Raw genomic sequence first — 21,599 nt, 5'->3', positions numbered from 1 at the left:
ACACATGAGGGAAGGAGCCGGTGACTTCGCGAATGATGAAAATGACAAGTTCCAAAGTTGCGAATCTGGAGGGACAACTATGCAACATTTTAATATCTATATGAACATATAAATTGTCTTTACTTCATCCAGTCCAGTGTGGTCTTCTAAGGCGGCAGCAACTCTGCAAATTCTTGCATAGAGGTTTTTCTACCCCCTGATGCCAGGTCTCAGGATATATTAGGGATCCAACCTGGAACCTTCACGCAAAGGTCACACTATAGCACATCTATAACCCTTTTGCAAAGGTTGCTTGTCAAACAAGCAAAAGTAGATTAATCACAGTTAGCACCACTCCATATCCTTACTGTTAGTAACTGTAGCAATACAAAAGACTAACATAAATAAGATATTTATTTTTAATTACTAAAATACTTCATACTGTTTTTCCATCCTGAAAGGTGCTTCAGTTAGAGCAATACCCAAGAACACCTATGGAAGACAATGTGACAAAGGTTAACCAGGGTACAGACATGGCAGACTACATGCTGGATCTGACTCACAGAGAAATTCTATGTGGTCCTACATGGACTTACTAAAGTTTACTGAAGAAGCGAAACAAGAAAGCACATCCCTTTATAGGCGTGTATTTCTAAAGTGTATTTCAACTGCATTTTAGAAAGATACAGGACTTCTACCAATCAGCTTCTTGAACAGATTTTTCTAGAACTTCATATCAACTGAACCCATACACTCCACCCCTGTGAAACCATTACTATTAGGTGATGCTAACTTGATTATAAGGTTCAACCATCTAAGAGACATTCATATTAGAAGCATGACATACTTGGAGAACTGAGTGGCTCTCAAACTTGCAGTGGTTGGCAATTCCTGGTTTATAGCATAATGTTTCCCCTTCTCCTACCAGACATTACAACAAATATCTAGAAGTCATTTGCTTGTCAAACAAAATGAAATAGCTATAGGTTTCACTATGGGAACTAAAACTTTATTTCCATGTTTATTACATTAATCTTTGATGCGAAGTACATTATGACTATTTAAACATAAGATTTAGGTGAAGAATACTTACTCAGCTAAGAAGGTTAAAAAGGAATGTAAAACTAGAGAAAATTCTGTTTACGGTTTGATTTTTTTGGCAAACAATAAATACATCTCGAATTTTCCAAGATTGATTCTTTGCTATAAAAAGATTTCATATCCATGTCATAACCATTCTTCTGAGAAAAAATACTCATAAAAAATTCTTATGTTAAATATAGGTTACAAATAAATTATTTTTAAAGTAAACACAAAGCCTCCCAACTGCCATTTCTATATATAAGTACTGTACTATTATGAAATGCAAGCTAAAGATATCAGTTCCTACCATTCTAATTGTTTAAAGCAAACCCAATCATACTGCTTGTCTCTACATGGAAGAATTAGGATATTTAAGGTTCAAACTCTGTAGAGTAAATTGTATTTGACACTAAACTGCTTGAGTTTAGGTGTATCATCTCCCAGAAATATTTAGTACCCAAAACATTCATTCAAGGAATTCATGATGCATAAGAGCATTTTTCCAAAGCCTTCACATACAGAAATATAAATTAAGGGCAAAACTTACTAGATTTTCATATCTAGTGATATGAAATCATAAAGCTCCCCAGAACACTGTGTGGAACAGATGCAGTCTTGCTAAATTTTAACCAGTTTTTAAACATCTGTGATCAAGATAAGCCTGCTGCGGTTATCAGAGAAAGGATAACCACAACGTGGATTCTGTGCATAAAAGTCACTACTTAAAAGAAGTATTCAAACCAGTACATTCATTTTGTGTATCATCACATGAAACAGCAGAAACCTTATTAAACAAAGTAAATGATTAAGACTGGGAATAAGTGGCTTAATACCACATCTAGACAATTAAATAAGTTTCATAGCAGAACATTAAAATATGGCTTTTAACCACTTTTAGAAGCGTATTATCTTGCTTTGCTCCTTTTGTTAGAGCTCTTCTGAACCATTTCCCACATAATGGTTGAAACCTACCTTCAGACCCACCTATCCCTTCCTACAGCTAATGAACCAAAATATACTGCCTCCTCTAATAAGGCTGAAAAGTTCTTGTCTTTTAACAACCATCCTGAAATATGCCTGTACACCTGAGAACTTGATACAGCTTGTCATGTCATTCACTAATCAATTTGTCCTTTAGTAAGCACTTTGAAGCATACGTAAAAAGTGAATCAAGTGCAGTCATGGAAAAAGTACCTTTCATTACTTTTTAAAATAGTTAACTTCTGCATAGTGTCCCCTATAGGGGAAGCTACCAATGTAAAAGGAGTTTGGCTAGTATAATGTTTTATTAAAGTTGTTTTAACAAAAAATAGGTAAGACGTCTATACAATTTAACATCGAATCTGACAAAAAGGCAAAATCAATGACAAAAATACAAAAAAGGTAAAAAGTGCACTAATCAGTTAAGTCTTTTGTTCTGAAATTTGTCACAATATATGGAAAAATATGCCCAGAAGTGTTTTTTCCTTTAATATACCACTTCCATTCTTGTCAATACTTTACTTATACATACTCTGTAGTGGAAGGAAATCCTTTAATTTTACAACCATATGTCCTGCATGTTTGCTTGGAAACAAGTCCCATTAACTGCAATGGGATTTATACCCAGGTGGACAAGCACAGGAATGGAGTCTTGCTCTTGCAATACAAAGATGCACTTAGCAATGCTTGCTGTAGTAAGAAGTCCTTCCACATTTGGCATTACATTTATATCTCTTGCTCTCTAGCAAGACTTATGCATTTATATATTTTTATTTATAGTACCTCACCGTTACAGAAAGAACAGAAGTTTTCCTGTTAAACAACAGATAACTATCAAATGACAAGACAACCTCAATGACAAGATATTTGTCAAATGACAGATAACTACAATGAACGGTGAGGTTTGTTCTTCTGTGGGATGTGAGGGAGTAATCCTGATTAAAACTTCCAAATAGTACAATTGTCACAATAAAACTTAAGGCCGTGTTTTATTTGCTGATAAATGGACACAAAGGCAATGAATTCCCATCCCCAAGTATTTCCTCGAAAGTCTGTGCTCATAAAAATCATGAAAAGTTGGAAAGAAGTAATTATTGAAACTTTAAATATATTTTACACGATCTTGTTTGTACAAAAATACAAGTTAAATATAAACATAAAGCAATGATACTTTTATGCAAATCTGTTCTGTGGTATGCTACTCTATATATATATATATATAATATATAAAAAGTCTCAGCTCTGTCTCATTAACAAGGAGATCAATACCAGATTGAATCACTACTGGCAAAGGGTCCCTAGAAGCACACTGAACTACAGCTATTTTCTCAATTTAATCTCTTCTAAAGACAAAAAGAAAAGAAAGGGCAGTGATGTCCATAAACCAACAAATAATTTGGCTATAATGTGGCAAACACAAACACACAGATCTCTACAAGAAACAATTAGCAGTACATAATTGTTACACATATACAAACACGGAATGAAACTTTAGTGAGATGACACTGTCAGTTCACTAGTCTTCAGTCTGGCATTTTTTCTTACTTCATCAAATGAATAAGACTTCGTTACTACGCCGTTCTTAAACACCGTATGAAGGAGATCCTGCAAACACACATCATTTTCTTTCAGTTTCAGTAAACAGTATTTCACGTGTCAAAATATCAAACTAGTCTGCATTGGCTACTGACTCCACAGAATAGTTCCTAATACACTGCATTTAAGAGCCTGGCTACAAACATTGTTCTCCAAAACAATTAACAGACTGCCGGTTTGAAGATCAATTCAGATATTATCTGGCCAGGGTTTGAGGATGGGATCTTTCCTAGCAATACATGGAGATGCCAGGGACTGAACCTAGGATGTTCTCAATGCCAAGCATGTGCTCTAACACTGAACAATGCCCCTTCCCAGACACGCATTAGGCTTCAACTTTTGAGATTTTTAAATCTTTCTGAGGCAAGACGGTAAAAATATACAAAAGAGCAGGAATGTGGGCCACCCTTCTTCACCAACAAACCTCTTCTGAACTATACTCAAACTTGGCAGAGTTAGAATCTATTAATTTACATATCTCCTAACATGACATGTATGATTTTTAAGTTTAATCTTGTATTAAAATAGTATTATGGATGGATTAACTTGCACACATTCATCACATATCTTAGCACTTTATGGCTAGCAGTTGAATGTATATATAGATACATCTGAAAACATGTGCATTGTGAGTGTTTTGGAGTAACAGAAAAGGTTTTCCCTGCTACTACTAGTTCACAGCAGCAAATTACCACTCAATGGTATGAGCAGAGGTTTTAATTGCCCCACATACAGTCGGCCCTCTCCTTATGTGGGGGATCTGTTCTGGACCCCTCACATAAGGCGAATTCCGCCTATGCTCAAGCCCCATTGGAAACAATGCGGCTCGTGCACGGCGGCGTGCAGGCACTATGGGCGCACGCACCCATTCAACTGAATGGGACGCGCCGCCCCTTCCGCCCCGTGTAAGGGTGCGTAAACTCAAGTCCGGGTAAGGTGCGCCCGCGTATGACATGGGCGCGCTGTATTTTACAAACCATTTAAATTACAGGTTGCAGGGTTGGTCTGAGATGTATCCACACACACAACTTGCATAATTAGTAATACGAACATCAGATCTTTTGTTTAGGTGTGATGTTAGCAAGTTGAAAATATAGATTACATTGTATCAAACATTGGCATATATTTGATGAAGTAAAGATAAAGAACTTAAATGAAAGTATAGTAACAGTTGTAAGGATGAGCAAATTGAGGGTTTCAAAGTACTGTGGACAGAATACCACAAAATGATTTATTTTATAACAAAAGTAAGAAATTTCAGATTTCTGAAATCAATGAAATCTTTATTTGGTCATTCTTTTGTTCTCTGGATGTCGCACTTATCTTTGAAATTACTTGATAATGCGATTGGGCCTACACTTCTATAATATACAGTAGGCCCTTGTTATACGCGGTAGATTTGTTCCGGACCTCCCCCCCGTGCATACCAAAATCCATGTATGCTCAAGTCCCATTGTCTGTAATGGTGGTGCAGCCATGCGGAAGAATGGAGGGAAGGAGAGGAAGGAAGAACACAGGGAAGGAGGGGGAAGAACTTTTGTCCCCAATGGTGGCTTGGGTGCATGCCGCCATTGGGGACAATATGGGCTTATCATCTGCATATAAGGAGGGCCCACTGTACATGCAGAGCAACTGAAGATCTGCATGCTGTCCTTAGCTGTTCTCTGTGTAGCCTGCAAATGTCCAGTGATCCCTGCCCACTCTTCTCTACTACCCAGCTGACCAGCTTTGTGGGAGCAAAGTGACATTCATCAGGATTCTTGCAGGTAAGGATGTATGTGAAAGAGAAAGAAAGCGCATGCTGGTGCCTTGGGCCTAATGGAGCACTGACTTACCATCAGCTTTCTCATTCATGGGACTGGGCAAAATGCACATCTCAAGCACAAAACAGTTGCCTACCTCAGCTCTAAAGTGTCATAGTAAGCTATACAATATATATTCCTCATGCTATTAAGATGTAATGGGAAATCAAAGTTAAGGTTTCAAGATATCCTTACATGTCCATATTCTTCAAGATCTCCCTTGCCTTCTTCTAATGTAACAAAGTCGCCATTTGGTGTTCTGTGTAGAGACAACCTGCCTTTTTTTGATCTTTTGTTAGGATCCGCTACAGGATCTTTGAAAACGTTTACCTGGAATGCAAAATGAAAAAGAGCAAAAAAGGTTAAAAATCTGATGAAATCTCTCTCTTGATATTAAAAAAAAATAGGTTAGAAGTTTATTTTATAGAAATAGTGATGACCTTAGAAATGCTTATTTATATTTTATGCTCTGTCTGAAAAAATTGTAGTAAATTGTAATAGTCAAAAGTTCAGAAATCAAACTGTCTGTAAAATTATTTATTTGAATACCAGATATTTCAACCTTTTCTTATTAATTTTCCTCTTGGGAATAAATATAAGATGAGAAGTTTTACAGAGAGATATAAAATCTTTACATAAAAAGGAGTTAAATACCGATAAGGAGGAAAATCTCCAGGACACCAGGTTTTGGAAGTCTTTATTTTAAATTTTCGTAGTCGGGTAGACTGCATGGTATATGGTTTATTATGGTGTATATCGTAAATTGTAAACTGTACTCTAATTGTTGTGTATTGTGTGTATAATGTTTCTTGTCTTTGTCTATTATATTTCTTAAAGATTTTTTTAAAAAAGAGCAGTGTTTAAAGGATTTCTCTCCTGAGCTTATAAGCACTGAAAAGTGAAATCAATGGTATCTCCCACCGACACCAGTTTTTTAAATTTATTTAGGTATTTTTTATTTAGTTTGAAAGATACATTTGAAAAACATACCCCAAGGCCATTTGTGACCACATAACTGCATTTAAAGGAACAATTCAGGAGATCTCTAGTTAGTTTCTGCAGTAAAGCTCCACCTGACCCAAAGGCAATATTCTCAATACTCCACTTCTTTTGTTTCATTCCCTCCACCATCTGAAAATGACAAAAAGCATTTTAAGAGCTGTGTAAATAATGTGCATTCTCCATAATAATCACTTACCATAGTGTTCTTTTACAGACAAATATATTTTACAAGAATGGAAATGTAAGATTATTCAAGAGTAATATTTAGCATGCTGTCTGAATTTTTTTTAATAATTTGAAATAGTTAGTAAAATCTATTGTCAAAGAACACCATAATCTATACATTAGAGCAGTGATTCCCAAAGTGGGCAGTGGAAAGATCCAGGAGTGTGGTGAGGGGTAAAGGGGGCAGCAGGGGGGATGTGAAGGGGAAAGGGAGGTGGCAGAAGGGGCCTTCAGTCAAAAATATTGTTGTGCAAGAAAGACAAGGAGAACTAGCAGCTTTTAGGAACTTGGTAGGGATGAAGATTGCATGAAACCTCTTTTCAGGGTTCCTGAAAACCACCACGATGCCTCGCTGATTGCTTCATGTGGTGATGTCTCTTGCTCTTCACCTGCCCATGCAAACTCACGCTCTTAGCCATGCCTTTTGCTAGTAGAGGCAGGTTCAGGGCATCATTTCTGTGAGTAGTGCCATTCTGAGACAGACAGACTGACGGGACCAAGGATTTAAGAGCATATGGCAGTAGGAGAGAAGTGACAGCAAAAAAGAACTTTTAAATCTGGGACCCTGCTTAACCTTTGTGAGCTTTGCTGGGACTTGACTGGCAGGTTGAGGCTACTCTGCTGCTCCTGTCTTCTTTGACTGGACAGGCTGAGAAAAGAGTTTAACAGAAGAAGCAATGTCTGTATAGCATAGTGGGAGAACATTTGAAGCTGTGTGGGAAGACATGTCTCGGGGAAGGAGAAGGCAGAGTATCTGGGGTTGATTCATGGAAAGAGTCCTTCGCCTTGGAGCAGCTCCTGTAGATAAAATCTTTTTCCCCATTCATGCCAGTCACCAGCCCAGAACATGTGGCCTCTCTAAATCACCTATACACACACCAGCTGCGCCCCTCTCCACCCCAATGAAAAAGGATTTAGAGTTCTTCTTCACCATGAAGAACCTTCCCCCTTTGCACCTGGTCACTCTGGGAACTGAGCATTGGCCTTTGCCTCAAGGTTGGGACAGGTAAGAGACTTCTTGGCCACAGCTCAGCCAGCTGCTCGGTTGCTGCTCCCAGGGTGACCAGGTACAAAGGCAGCAGCGACCAAGCAACCATTCCATTAGCAACCGAGAAGCCTCTCACCTGCACTGACCTTTGCCACAAGGCTGGCAGCTGCACAGTTGCTATTCCCAAGATGACTGAGTGAAGGAAACAGTAACCAAGATTGGTTGTTTTAAATTTGCAGTAGAACAGTAGACCTAATACCAAGAAATAGGTATTTGGGAGTGCTATGGTTTTATCTAAGAACAAAGGGGGAGACAGGCCAAAAAGTTTGTGAGCAACTATATTAGAGTGTGCTTTCCATATGCCAAGAGATATCTAGCTAGCAAATAGCAATGTGCACCCAGTACAGATTTATGCATTTTAGTCATTTGTTATGACTAATCCCAGTTCACTCTATGTAACTGTGCAACACTCACTTTTGATCAATCCACCACTCACCTTTAGCCTGTACTCATTCAAGCAATTGCCCTAATACATTTCTCAACCACAAAAAGATTACCCACCCCAGCTTTACAGTGTCACAGTACCACAGAAATATTTCTTTAAAAGATACGTTCAATCTCTATTATATTTTAAGTCAAATGTAAGCATTTCTCATCCTAGCCTTCCATTCAAATGTATTTATTTTGAGACAAGTCTCAGATTTTAATAAGGACTGAAATGCCCTGTGTAAGACTACTGAAAAGCAAGCCCCGGTGATTTCAATAAGATTATCACCCAGGTAAGTATTTTTGAGACTACACTCCTAATTCTAAATACATGTCTGTAGATTCCATGAACACACTCATTTCATTCTCACAGTATTTCTTTCTTGGATTATTGTTCACATGGATAGTCTTAATGTGTGAATTATATTATTGCAATAAATTGGGGAGCAGGGAGCTATTGCTCTGATCAGAGTAAATGCTGAGCATAGCATCTGTAATTTGCTGATATACATATTATATTTTTCATAAAAAATCAAGAATAGACATAGACAGCAGTTAGCAGTGCCTGAAGTAAAAACCCTAACCAAACACTGCCCCTTTTATCTACTCCAAGCAATGGCAATGTGTGTTAGATATTTCTATAAATGACCTGTTACAATATGCTTCATACACTTCTCAGAATACAGATAAATTCCTCTGCCAATCTGCCTTCGGCAAAGGGAGTTGCCAAGTTTTACATGTAGCTTTTCTTTGAAAGGTATAATATAATTAAAAATGTCTGTGATTGTACTCAGGTTGTTTCAGTCTAAAGTATAAGTACAGCTGTGTTAAGTTTTAAATAAGTATTTAAGGTACAACACATCTACTTTCTAGTTAGTCAATAGGCTTGTTAAGGTTTCATAATACAATTCTGTCTTAGGCTACAGTCTATACATACTTATCTAGGAGTAAGCTTCAATACACATAATAATTACTCTGATCTGCATAAGATCATGGTATTAGGACATTACAAAATTTTGCACTGAATTTTGATGGGAGAGAAATAAAACATTTTCTCAGGCCTTTAAAGGGAAGTTGGTTTCAGTAGGGATTAATTTCATCAAAATCATGATGTTAAACACTCTTTTTCAACAACTATTTAACTACCACTTGAGAACACTCACTGAAATAGCCATTGACATATTAGCAAATAAGTCACACCTCTTGCAACGTGTTGATATCTACACCATCTCCTTGAATAATTCTGAGGTAAGGAGGCAACACTTTATAGCCTTGTGCATTTTCTGTCACAGGAAACTTCTTTCCTAAAATGTCCAAAACCTGTAAATATCAAAGTTAAAAAGAATATTATTCATTATTTTGTTGAATAAGCCAGTTCAAGCACAAAAATTAGATGAGCCTTTATTGACAAAATTGTATCTTTAAATTATTTAAAAAACAAAAACCCTAAGGAAACTTGGACATAAATCCAACATAATATCAGCAAAGGTGAACAGTGCACTAATGGAGTTCCACTGGTTTTCCAGTTGTGGAATGGCAATGTATTTTGTCACATGGCCCCTGGGCATACTACCACTTGTGCAACAGGCTATATGACTGGAAACGACACTGGATTCCCTCCTTGCATGTGGCCTGGAATGAGATGTCTGCTATTGTAAGGTGGGAGAAGGTTGTCCTCCATACCCCCATTTTAAAATTCAAATCCTTTCATCCTCTTTAAGGGGCATGGTGGCAATTTTGCCATATTTTCTGCCTTCCATCAAGAAACCTTATTCAGGAAATGAATAAGAAGTGAATTAAAAACACATACACACACTCCAGGCCTAACACAAACAGGCGGGAGAGCAAAAACAAATATGACATTTCAGGGTGGCATGTGGCCATCAGTCTACACTTTCTTCATCCTTGTACTAGTGAAATAACACCATAGGTACTAGATCTGATCACTGTATTAAACTACACTTTGAAGAAAAGTTTGAAAAAGTGCTGTAGGTTGTGGCAGAACATATGCTTCATGCATAGAAAAGGTTAGGCTTGGAAAACCTCCTTCTTCCACAAGCCCAAAGATTGTTGCCAGTAAGTGTTGAATAGGAATGGGAAACGTCTTCCTTATTGAGCCAAAATTACCTTAATCAAAAACTAGCAGGATTTCCATCTGAGCAGTGGATAAGGCAACAGCTAAAAGTAACTGAGATTAGAAATGGGACTTTTATCTTTGTAAAGTACATAATGAGCAAAGGCATTTGCTTGCAAGCATTTCTTTCCCCATTTTGTACAGGAGGGATAGGAAGCGTGTAGTTCTTGAGATGTCTCTAGACTAAAATGGCTAGTATTTCTCCTCATGGTTCATGATAAGATAGGGCTGCAGTACAACAACATTTCAAGGGCTGCACAATTCCTACCCCTGCTTCATAGGCTTCCTCTCCATCAACTATGTAGCTGGGGACACTTTGCCCCAGAGGTTTAAGACTCCCCGTCCCTGTTACAGACAGTACTGAACTGGATAAAGCAGTGACCTTAATGTAAGGCAGCATCCTATGTTTAGAAACAGAAACCAGGCTGAGATATTATTAAAGGTCAATCAAGATTTCAATACTGGATTCTCAGCAGATGGAAATCTGCTCAAAAGTGTGTTTAGGATCATCAACATTTGTAATATCTTGTGAAATGTGGTCACCCAAGAGGTTCACCTGACCTTCAGAAACCTCTATATGATCAAATTCTTTCATTGCTGCCATTGGGGGGTGAGGGGACGAATATTTTTTGGTTTTAATGCTATTCCTATGTTAGCTCCTACTGTGCCCACTTACAATATTATTGCATTTTTAAAAACCTATGAAAACTGTTTTGAGCAAATGCAGAAAATCAGAATATATTAATATTTCAAAATAAATAGTTATCTTGCAAATTTACTTTTAGAAAGGTACTAAAATACTTATAATCTCTCTGCTGGAATCATAGCCAGTTTAAACAAAATAGTTAAATTCATATTTGTCCTTGTAGATAACTGTCGCTGAAACATTTGTGATTGTTTATCAAGCACTTCATTGGGCTGGTGAACTGAAATCATTAACTTTTATTGGCAAAGCAGAGGCAAAATATATACAAAGCAGTTTCCCCCCCTATTGTATGGTCCGAATTATTGGAAACCATACAAGCTCCAAAATTTCAGGGAATATTCTGGACACAGCGATACTAAACTAATTTTAGTGGCAGAGAAAAAATAATATTTTGCACTATATACAGTCTACAAGAAAACTGAACTATGTAAATATGCCAGAAGATGACAGATCAATATTGCCCCCCTAACTCACACCATCATTTCACTACATCAGCCATAATATTGGCAGTGAACAGACAGGACAATAAGAGCTGTTAAGTATAAAAATGAGAATTAAAATCTTGGGAGTGGAACATAGGTACAGTTCACCTGTGTTTTATGTGGGCGCGCCATACGTGGCTTTCAGCATATGCTGAAAGCCCCCCCGGAAGAGCCTGTCATGCACCCTGGAAGAACTAATGGGGTGCGTGCACTGCACGCCATGGGCACAATCCCCATTACTTCCACTGGGACTCTAGCACACGCACAATTCCCCTTATGCGGAGGGATCCGGAACAGATCCTCGCGTAAGGGGAGGGCGCACTGTACAAACAAATATAGAATGTGTGGTCTTAGAAACCACAGAGAAAAGTACCTCCACCTTACTGGGGAGGATGAAGGATTCCATTTCTCCCCCACCAGAGCCTGCCCCATTTAGCAACGTTCCCCAACCTTCTGTGGAGCATTTTCTGAGGACCAGAGGAGCTGCTGCACTGATTAGGATGTGGTGAAGTTTGCATTACCAACTCAGCTGCAGGTGCCTAAACTTGGACCCAAGCTCTATATTAAAAACGGCAAGATTTCCTAAATAATTTCATTAAAAAACTTTCAAATCTTAAGAGAATTTTTAAACCATTACCTTTAGCACAGTGTCAAGAGGATTTCCTGAATCTGGTCTAATAATCAGTGGAGCTTCCGCACTTCTTGATTCAATTAAATGCCTTAAATCTTCACCCCATAATTTTTCACACGCATTGTAAATGTCATAACTGTCACTGACCACAGATACAGGCACTGAAGAAAACTGTGTCACAATGTGTTCAAAAGCATCTCTTTCATGGTCTTTCCCCCAAGCTGTTATAGTACTGGAAGAACAAGAAATATTTATTAACTCAGTATACATATATTTATGTAATGCATGTGTTCATGTGTGAGAACTGTGGGTTTTTTTAGCATACGTAACACATGTCACAAATACAAGAATTCCTTATCTTTATGCTACTTGATGTCACCTATAAACTTTAGAAGATTTAATTAACTATTTATTTTTTGTAAGTGTTAAACAAATTACATAGTGCCTTCACTCATATGAGACACTTTCTCCATCCACATTGGCCTAAGATAGTCATTGCCTCATTGGAAAGTTTTGGCTACTCCCAAGACTGGGCAGGGGAAGATGTGGTACCAGTGGTACCAGTACTGCTATGTGGTACCAGTAACAATGCTCATCCTGAAAACTGACTGCATGCATGCAAAGGTAGATTCCAACTAGACATAAGAGTAAATGTTGGGATGGTAAAATCTGTGTGCAGTCCATCCATCTCTACAGTGCAGGAGTGGGGAACCTACAGCCCTCCAGGTCCTGACAAACTACTATTCCCATCATGCCTCACCATCAGCCAAGTTGAAGGAAGTTTTAGTCACGCTCATGAGGGCTTGGTTGTAGCTCATCACCTTATGGCTACACGTCACCATAAGGTGAGGAGCTACAATCAAGACCTCATGAGCCTGGCTAAAACTTCCTTCAGCTTGGCTGGTAATGGTAGTTCATCAGAACCTTGAAGGTCGTATGTTTCCCACCCTGCTATAGTGTAAGCAGGTTTCTCAGGGGGGAAAAACTTATTGAAAAATTTATACTACAAAATTGACCCCAAAAACCCTGGGTCGACTTATACACAATGCAGTAATACGACGGCAGGGAGAGTGATTGTCCACTCCCCAAGCCTCTTCTCAGCCCAGTTGCCTCTGGAGGAGGCAGTAGGACAACCTTTACATCCATGGTTACTTGCCTTTAAATTTTACCCTTGACTTATCCACAAGTCATATATAAATTCAGAAATTTGGCTCCAAAACCTACCCTTGACTTATACATGAGGTCGACCTACACAGGAGCATATTTGGTACATTGAAGACATATTTGATCCAAAACTAGTTCCAAAAGAATGGGTACATGAGTGCTCACACCACATATTATGTTCATAACACACCAATAAAGGGAAGCTCTCTGAAACAACTGGGGATTATGATACATTGGTAGTTGTGGTATTTACCTCTGTGGTAGTACCATAGGTAATTTAAATTTGATTGTAAACATAGAAAGAACAGAGGTACTACATATAAAGTGTTAAGGAATAATAAAGATACCTGTGCTCTGCAGCTGGAATAGAATAGCCTGGTACAGGGTCTTTTGTTCCGTAATATTTCTTGATTAAACCAATTCCTGCTACTGTATCAGTGCCTTTGAAGTTCACCAAATGGGCAGAGGCTCCTATTCCTGCAGTCTGAGAACAAGACATGACTATGAATTACCATAATGGCTAGAACATTCTGTTTTAATAGACAATAACTTCAAATTATGTAAATGCTTTTTCCAGTATTACAGTTAGTATCTATAAGACAGTATAAATAAGATATGAATGCCATACTTAATGTCTTTTATTGTACTTCAAGGCACTATAAGAAAAAAAGCAATAAAGTATATGGTAGAGTTAGGCAAGCTGGTATTCTCCAGATGTTTTGGAAGATAACACCCAGAAAATCCTGGCAATGCTGGCTGAAGATGATGAGAGTTGTAGTCCAAAACAATAGCTGTCAAGTTGCCAACTCTTTTAAATAGTGTTCAGGGTTTACCAAATTTACCAAAGCCAATTTGAGAATTAAAATTAAATGAAACTGCCAGACACAACAGATAAAAGTTGTTCAATTTTATGTTTCCTACATGTACGCTCTAGGAAAAGTTTGTATTACCTCTTGTGAAGAGACTCCTCTGTAACCAAAATCATGTAGTTTGTACTCTAATCCTTCTAAACTGCCTGAGGTTTCTAATAGGTATTTTGCCAAGATCTTCTTTTGTTCTCTGGAGTTTGTTGCTACAGTAATTGGATACCAGGACTGAACAAGAATAGTCTAGGAAAAGATAAAACGTAACAAAGGTAAGAACAAATAACCTTCATTTTTGGTTTCAAAACATTGCTGTTGCATACCTTCAAGTCATTTCTGACATGATGAGCCTAAGGTGAACCATCATGGGGTTTTCCTGGCAAGATTTGTGCAGAGGTTTTGCCATTGCCCTCCTCTAAGGCTGAATGTGTGACTTGCCCAAGTTCACCTACAGGTTCTCCATGACAACTGAGTGGGGATCTAAATCCTCATCTCCCAGAGTCCTAGTCTGGCACTCAAGCCACTACACCATGCTGGCTCATGGGAACTTCAATATAGCAATGAAATTAGGTATGGAAGGTATATGTATAAGTGTGTATATATGTCATCCTTGTCAGAAAAACAACAGACCAAATCCTACCTATTTCAACATCAGGTTTCTATATTGGTCAACCAGATCCTTATTATGAGAAACAAAATACAGTGGTACCCCGGGTTACGAATTTAATTCGTCCGAGGCGCCGTTCAGTAACCGAAAGATTTCGCAACCCGAAAAAGCCATGCCGCTAGCGTGGAAAGCCGCGATTTCGTGCGAAAAAGCGCCGAAAAGCACAAAAATTTTTTCGTAAGCCGAAAAAAACCCGTAACCCGATTTTTTCCTATCTAATTTTTTCGTATCCCGGAAATTTCGTAACGCGGTCATTTCATATCCCGGGGTACCACTGTATGATTTTAACACTCCCTTGCCCATCTTCCAGAGCAACATCCTACTTTGGATCCTGCATATAACACATCTATTACAACAGTCTTATCTGACATGAATTTGTCTCATTCCCATTTTGAAACACGCAGATGCTGGTCATTACCACAAATTTTAGCAGCAATTGTAGCAGTAATTTCATCTAGTTTAACTATATGAGATCTAAAGAAGTCTATGACTTTAGCTACCCACCCTCATCTGACTTTGTTCATTAGCTTAAAAAAAAAAAAAGCTTGTAACCTTGCTTCACAGGACTGTTGCGTCAGACCCTTTTCCTGCTCTACGAAATTCTTGCTCAAGTGTAGTTATCAAAGGTCAGCCTATGTTCCAAGTGTGCTTGTACAACAGGGTTTCATAAATGTATTAGGGCACTGTTTCATTTGTGTTTCTGATTATTTCCAGCATGCACCCTGCCTTTTTTTACAGTGACTGTGTTAATGTATTTATCAAGGCACCGACTGTAACATTAAGATCCTTTTCTTGGTTAGTCACTGCCAGTTCAGAAACCATCAGCAATTAACTGACGTTAGTGTGTTGGTGTTTTTGCCCCCACCCCCAATACATCACTTTACAACTGCTTACATAAAAACACGTTTGCTATTTTAATGGCTATTCCCCGTCCTAAGAGTTCTTTTTCAACCTCTTTGCTACACTTTGTTTTAACCACCCTACATGCCCTTTTTGTAATAGTCTGGGTATTTTCCTGCAAAACCAGCCAATTTATGAGAAGGTTCATGGGTCAAGGATGGGGTCTCCAAGGGACCAGAAAACAGGGGGCTGGGGGACTGCATATGCTCACAAGGTCACATTCTCCACACACACAAACCTCGTATTAAACATATGCAGACCAATTTACATATACTGCATAAAACCACACATTGTAATAGGTCTGGGGCAAAGGCAAGGCATAAAGAGGAGGAGGAACAGCAACAACAGAAGATTCGCAGTATAGCTATGGACATGTAGGTGCTGGTTGCCCTGCTTTCACTCAGTTATGGATGACATGGATGTCCAAAGGTGAGAAAGTTAACAAAACATTAACAAAAACATCTTATTGGATAGAAGCAAGTGACTCCTAAGTTAAAAGTAAATACATGCAATGGACTCTAAGTATTAAAGTAGATACAGAAACCACTTCTCCATTATTATTTCCTATAAACAACAGATCCTGCTAGACTGCTGCAAGGCTGCATCCATGACTACCTCACTGATATTCAAAAGAAGGGATGGGGCAACTGTCAGGGATAAAGGGGCCACCTTAGATCCCTAGGAAAACTTGAGGCCCACAACCATCCTTGAGCCATCCACCCGGGGGGGGGGGGACTTTTTTGCCCCAAATTTGCTCTGGGGATAAAATCTTCTTCCAGTTAGAAAGAAGGCCTCTCCTGGGCCTAAAAGTGCCTCCTCCTAAAAACAAACAAACAAAACATGGTGAAATTACCCCAGACCCTAGAGAGCATTTGGGGGCAAAACATTTTTTAAAAAACTAGTAGACCACGAGGGATCACAAAAACAGTCTTGGCAGGCCACGTACAGCCCATGAGCCATACTTTTCTCATCCACACCCTAAAGTAGTGGTTCCCAACCTTTTCTATGTCCCATGACCCTAGGAAATTATTTTGTTTCAACGTGGAACTTTCTTGCTGACTGCATTCTGCAGATCTGCCAATGGATTCAGACAATTCATAAATTTGTCTTGACTGTCTTGCTTTCCAAATTCCATTTCAAGAGCTCAGTTTGTCCACAAATAAACAAGATCTTCCTTCAGCTCTTCATCATCTGACAGTTTCTTCAAATTGGAGAAATATGGATTCACGATCCATTCTTCTGAGATCTTCAGTTCTCCAGGAGCAAAATAGCCAAAATTTGACAGCATTTCTAAATGCGCCACAATTTCTTCGTGCACAGCAGGAGCTGTGGATCCAGCATGATCAACCATTTCTTCTAGGGAAGGATGACTTAAGATGCCGCCTCTTTCCATACTTCAAGGTCAAAGGTGTAACCTTTCTTTGAAGACATTCAATTTTTCGCAACCCTTTTTCTTGAAGTGAAACACTGAGGTCATTTATACAAAGAAAAACGTCAGCTAAGGAAGCCAGCATTTGGGCGAATTCCTGAGATTCCAATCCTCAACAAGATCACATTCATGCTCCTCCAGAAAAAACTTTTCTTCCTTGCAGTTCAAAGAAGTGGGTTAAAGCTTATCATCATGACAACCAACAGACTTCTGTGTGAAAAAGCAAAACTGAATGCTCACTTCTCAGATCCTCACAAAATAATTTGAGGATGTGATGGTTCAAAGCATGCCCTCTGATCCAGTTGATGATTTTCACACAAGTATTAAGGACTTTCTTCAAATTTGGAGGCAATGTTTTTGATGCCAAAGTATGCCAATAAAGAAAACAATGGGCAACTTGCAAGTGTGGAATCTCTTTTATCAATGTAAAAATGCCAGATTTATTTCCAAGCATTGCAGCTGCCTCGTCAGTGTACACAGAACCGCTGAGTTTGATATCTAAATCATGTTTGGCCAAGAAGTCTTTCAGCAGCTGCAACACATCTTTTGCCATTGCGTTTGTTTCAGATCTTTACAAAACATAAGATCTTCCTTAACAGCACCATCATTGACATACCTCACTAAAGTGAAGAGCTAACAACAACTGGAAAAATCAGTTGACCTGTATCATAATACATTACAATATTATCTGTGGTTAAGCCAAAACAAATTGTCAGGTGGAAATGCTACAAGGACATAAGCCACGGCTTATTAGGTTACTCTCTTATTCCCCGACACTCATGATAATTATGAGACAACTTCGTACTGAGCATATATCAGTCTATGGCAGACCTGACACACTGAATCAGATTGTATCACAACTTACTTCCCTCAATAATAATTATTCACACATATGCTGCTGAAGTGATGAAATTCATGATAAATGCTGTGTCACTGAACACTCAATCCCACAATTTATGTGGGAATAACCTCTGGACAAGTGAATAACACTGTGTAGTTGGTCAATTTCACAGCCAGTACACCCATGCTTCACTAGTGTGAATGAATGTGATTTGAATGAGTTGACTTGGCTACCAGAATGTGGAGAAATGCGTGAAGGAGTTTATGTTTTTCTCAACTAGGCAGTGGGAGACTGGAGTGTGCTTGGGACAAATGTTACCTGCTGTCTCCCCCATGTTCCTTAGTCCTTCCTATTACACACAAGGAAATCAGTGGCAACAAAGAAGGCATTTGATTTGCTGGACAAAGCAGCAATAAGCATAGGATTGGTTGAGTGAAGCATGATGCTTGTGAGCAGAGGCAGCTGAAAGGCCCTGATGGTGAAATGCTCAATGAATTCTTGTAATCATAAATTTATGAGTAAAACAATGTACAATGATAATGTTGGATGTTACATTGTGACTTTAAAAGTAATACTCTGGCAGTCAGTCATTTACTTTACTTATATGCTGATTCTGTTATTCTTTCCTCTTGATTAAGAAACAACGAGACTACTATCTGTGCAACACAAGTACCTAATACCACTTCGCAAGGCACGCTTTTTACTGGCTGAGTGATGGCTTGTGACTCATTACTCAAAGACACAAGATACCCTTTGTTGCACTGCCTGAAATTCCATCTTGCACCTGCTGGGGGTGTGGGCACCTCAGGTTGAGAAACCCTGCCCTAAGGGAACTGTTGCCCTGTGGATTTATGTGTGTATAGTCTAACAATGGTGTGCTGTCTGTTGAGCTGTGTGCCTTGGAACTACCCTGAAACTAGCATAGCAAATGTGGTTTTTAACCTTAAGGGTCAGAACCCCAAAGTTCTGAATTAAATGTATCAGCCAACCAACTGAATATACAAGCTCTGCTAGATTTACTGGCGTAAGTCTAGAAAAGACCCAAGCATAATATTACATTAGTGCACTGAGAAGAATGGCAAATAATTAAACACTGTAAAAATAAATTCAGTCTAAACGTCCTCAAAGTACCAGATCCTGTCTGATCTTGGAAGCTAAATAAAGTCAGCCCTGGTTACTACACAGATGAGAGACCACCAACAAATACCAAGTACTTAGGCTATTTTTAAGAGGAAAGAACTGGCAAAACTACTTCTGAGTATCCCTTGCCTTAGAAAACCCTTTGAAATTCATGGGATCACCATAAGTTGACAGACGACTTGAAGGCATGTATACACACACATAAGGATACAGTACTATACTACAGATGTTACTTGCATTCCATTATGAATTCCCTCATTTGTTCATATCAGAGATCAGAATGGCATTGTTTAAAAACAGCTTGAAATTGATATGTCATACAGAGAAGGCTAGAAACTTCTCAATTATACAGAAAACATTTTTTATTTACCTCAATCCAGTTTGTAAGCCAATAGCAGTCTGGATCAGTGTTTTCAACCGTGAAGAGTACATTTCCTCTGGGAATGACAGCACCCTCAGGAACAGCCTTTATTTCTATGGGAAGACACCCTTCATACTTCTGTTATATAAACAGATATTCACAATAATCACTTATAAAATTGTCAAATACTTTCATTTAGTTCACTGGATGAAGAATAGCTGTTATTATCAATGGATATTTTTATTTGGTTATCTACGCGTGTAAGCGAAAGTTATTCAAAGTCATTCCTCTAAACATGTCTGGCTGAACTGTTTTTAAAAAAAAGCCTAGAAGATAAACTCAAATATATAATTCAATCCTCATTTTCTCCTTCTTCCTTCAATTACATGTTTCAACATAACTAGCAAGGTTCATCTCATACTCTGTGTGTGTGTGTCAAGGGGGAGGAGATGTAATGCCACTTTGAGAGCAAAATGATGATTTCGCCAGGAATTTAAGGCAGTGCTGTCTGATTGTTGACTAAGCTTCCTTATGAAGAAATAGACACTAATTCATCAGAATTATTTTTTAAGCTCCTATGAACATTGCATCTGAGAGGTAAACAACTGGCTGCATCTACAACAGCTTGGAATAGCCAATAAACCAGACCAGACCTTGGAGCTTTTTGTTTCTTCTCCTATTGCTTAATTTTGTTATCGCACCTGATGATGGGAAAGCTCACACCACTTATGCCTTACTTTTGTAATATGTTATTAGTCTCAATAATTATACTATCCAACTCTGATATTGTTTTTTTCATACTATCAGATATACATTACCAAAAGATATTTACTCACAGACTAAAGACTATATAAGTTCTTTTCGAATCTGTCATCATTTGCTGTACTATATGGGATTTCTCCCCAGTAAACCATTTCCCATAGACTGGCAAAAACGTTTCTTATCCATAAAATTGTTTTTATTCAGTGCGCTTAAAAAATATTACAGCAATAGTAGTTGGACCTATCAAACTGAACTAAAATAATGAAACACTTGTTAACTGCAAGTTCACAACTAATGCACAGTAACTTTGGATAGTATTACAATTATAACTATTCAAAGGGTGGGAGAGGGAGTTGGTGCTCTTCTATGTTAGTATTCATTAAAATTTCTTTACCTCGAGAATGTAATTCCATCCTGTTTCATTGAAGACATCATCTTGAAAATGTTCCTTGTATACCTCTTTGGCTTCCTGAATTTTCTCTTTGGTTACCACTTTACCTGTGACAAAACCCAAACGTGTTGGCTGGGTGAAATGTAAGAATGCTTTCCAGAACTGGGGTTGAGGGTATGATTATCATTTTACAGATATATTGGGGTGAAGAAGTTGAATAACTTATGCCAAGAATACGGATTGTGTGACCAATATTATTACCTCAGGTTGCAACTGGAAATACATCCTACTGATTACAATGTTTCCCTGTAAATATACTCTGGCTGCATGCATCCTGATCATCAGCACTATCTGATTCAAATCAAATCCCAATGATTAAAATAGAATTTAATACTAAATGAACCTTTTTCTATCAGGGGACAGAATGAATTAGGTATTTAGTAAAGCAATAAATAGCAAATGTACCATGCTTATTACCACTAACTTGTAGGCAGTCAGCTGAGGGGATAATTTTGACAGTAATCTCATATGATCAAGTGAAGTCTGCAATTGTCACAATGTAAATCTTATGTTCCAGTCCTAAATTATCTCAAAAGGTATAGTAGACAGAAAACAGATTACTCCAGTACAGTTCATAATATGTGGTTATTGTGGTTCATCTGATCAACATGAAAGTGATTTAAGGCTGCATGCCAACAAGATGATCATTCCAGTCTATGTTACCCCAAGGAATCTATCATTGTTATTGCGCTTGCAAAAGACTTTAGGGTGAACTAGCGGAATCCACACTAGAGTTGCTGATTGGTATCCTATTAAAAGTTAATGCTATGCTACAGAATAACTTGTATTCAGATTATAACCGTTCACCTTTTATTATAAGTATGTGGGAGCAGCTTTCTCTGACTTGGCACAATGGGGACTGGCAAATACCTAACAGTTAGATTTATTTGATTCCAAATGGTACAAGGCAGTTTAACAGTAAAATA

General features: G+C 38.2%; 1 protein-coding gene across 1 annotated transcript in view; it reads right to left on the bottom strand.

Annotated features, from left to right (window-relative positions):
• Positions 1-966: 966 nt before the first annotated feature.
• Positions 967-21,599, bottom strand: part of NAMPT (nicotinamide phosphoribosyltransferase) — a 60,344-nt gene continuing 39,711 nt past the window's right edge. The window contains exons 3-11 of the mRNA XM_042469624.1: positions 20,617-20,720; positions 19,470-19,598; positions 14,210-14,368; positions 13,607-13,743; positions 12,102-12,327; positions 9,343-9,462; positions 6,432-6,572; positions 5,637-5,771; positions 967-3,648 (exon numbers count right to left, since the gene is read on the bottom strand). Coding sequence (XP_042325558.1) covers positions 3,535-3,648; positions 5,637-5,771; positions 6,432-6,572; positions 9,343-9,462; positions 12,102-12,327; positions 13,607-13,743; positions 14,210-14,368; positions 19,470-19,598; positions 20,617-20,720 — 1,265 coding nt within the window. The 3' untranslated portion in view covers positions 967-3,534. The remainder of the gene's footprint in view (positions 3,649-5,636; positions 5,772-6,431; positions 6,573-9,342; positions 9,463-12,101; positions 12,328-13,606; positions 13,744-14,209; positions 14,369-19,469; positions 19,599-20,616; positions 20,721-21,599) is intronic.

Source organism: Sceloporus undulatus, chromosome 5, assembly GCF_019175285.1.
Source record: "Sceloporus undulatus isolate JIND9_A2432 ecotype Alabama chromosome 5, SceUnd_v1.1, whole genome shotgun sequence".
NCBI lineage: Eukaryota > Metazoa > Chordata > Lepidosauria > Squamata > Phrynosomatidae > Sceloporus > Sceloporus undulatus.
This window is presented reverse-complemented; position numbering and strand designations above follow the sequence as displayed.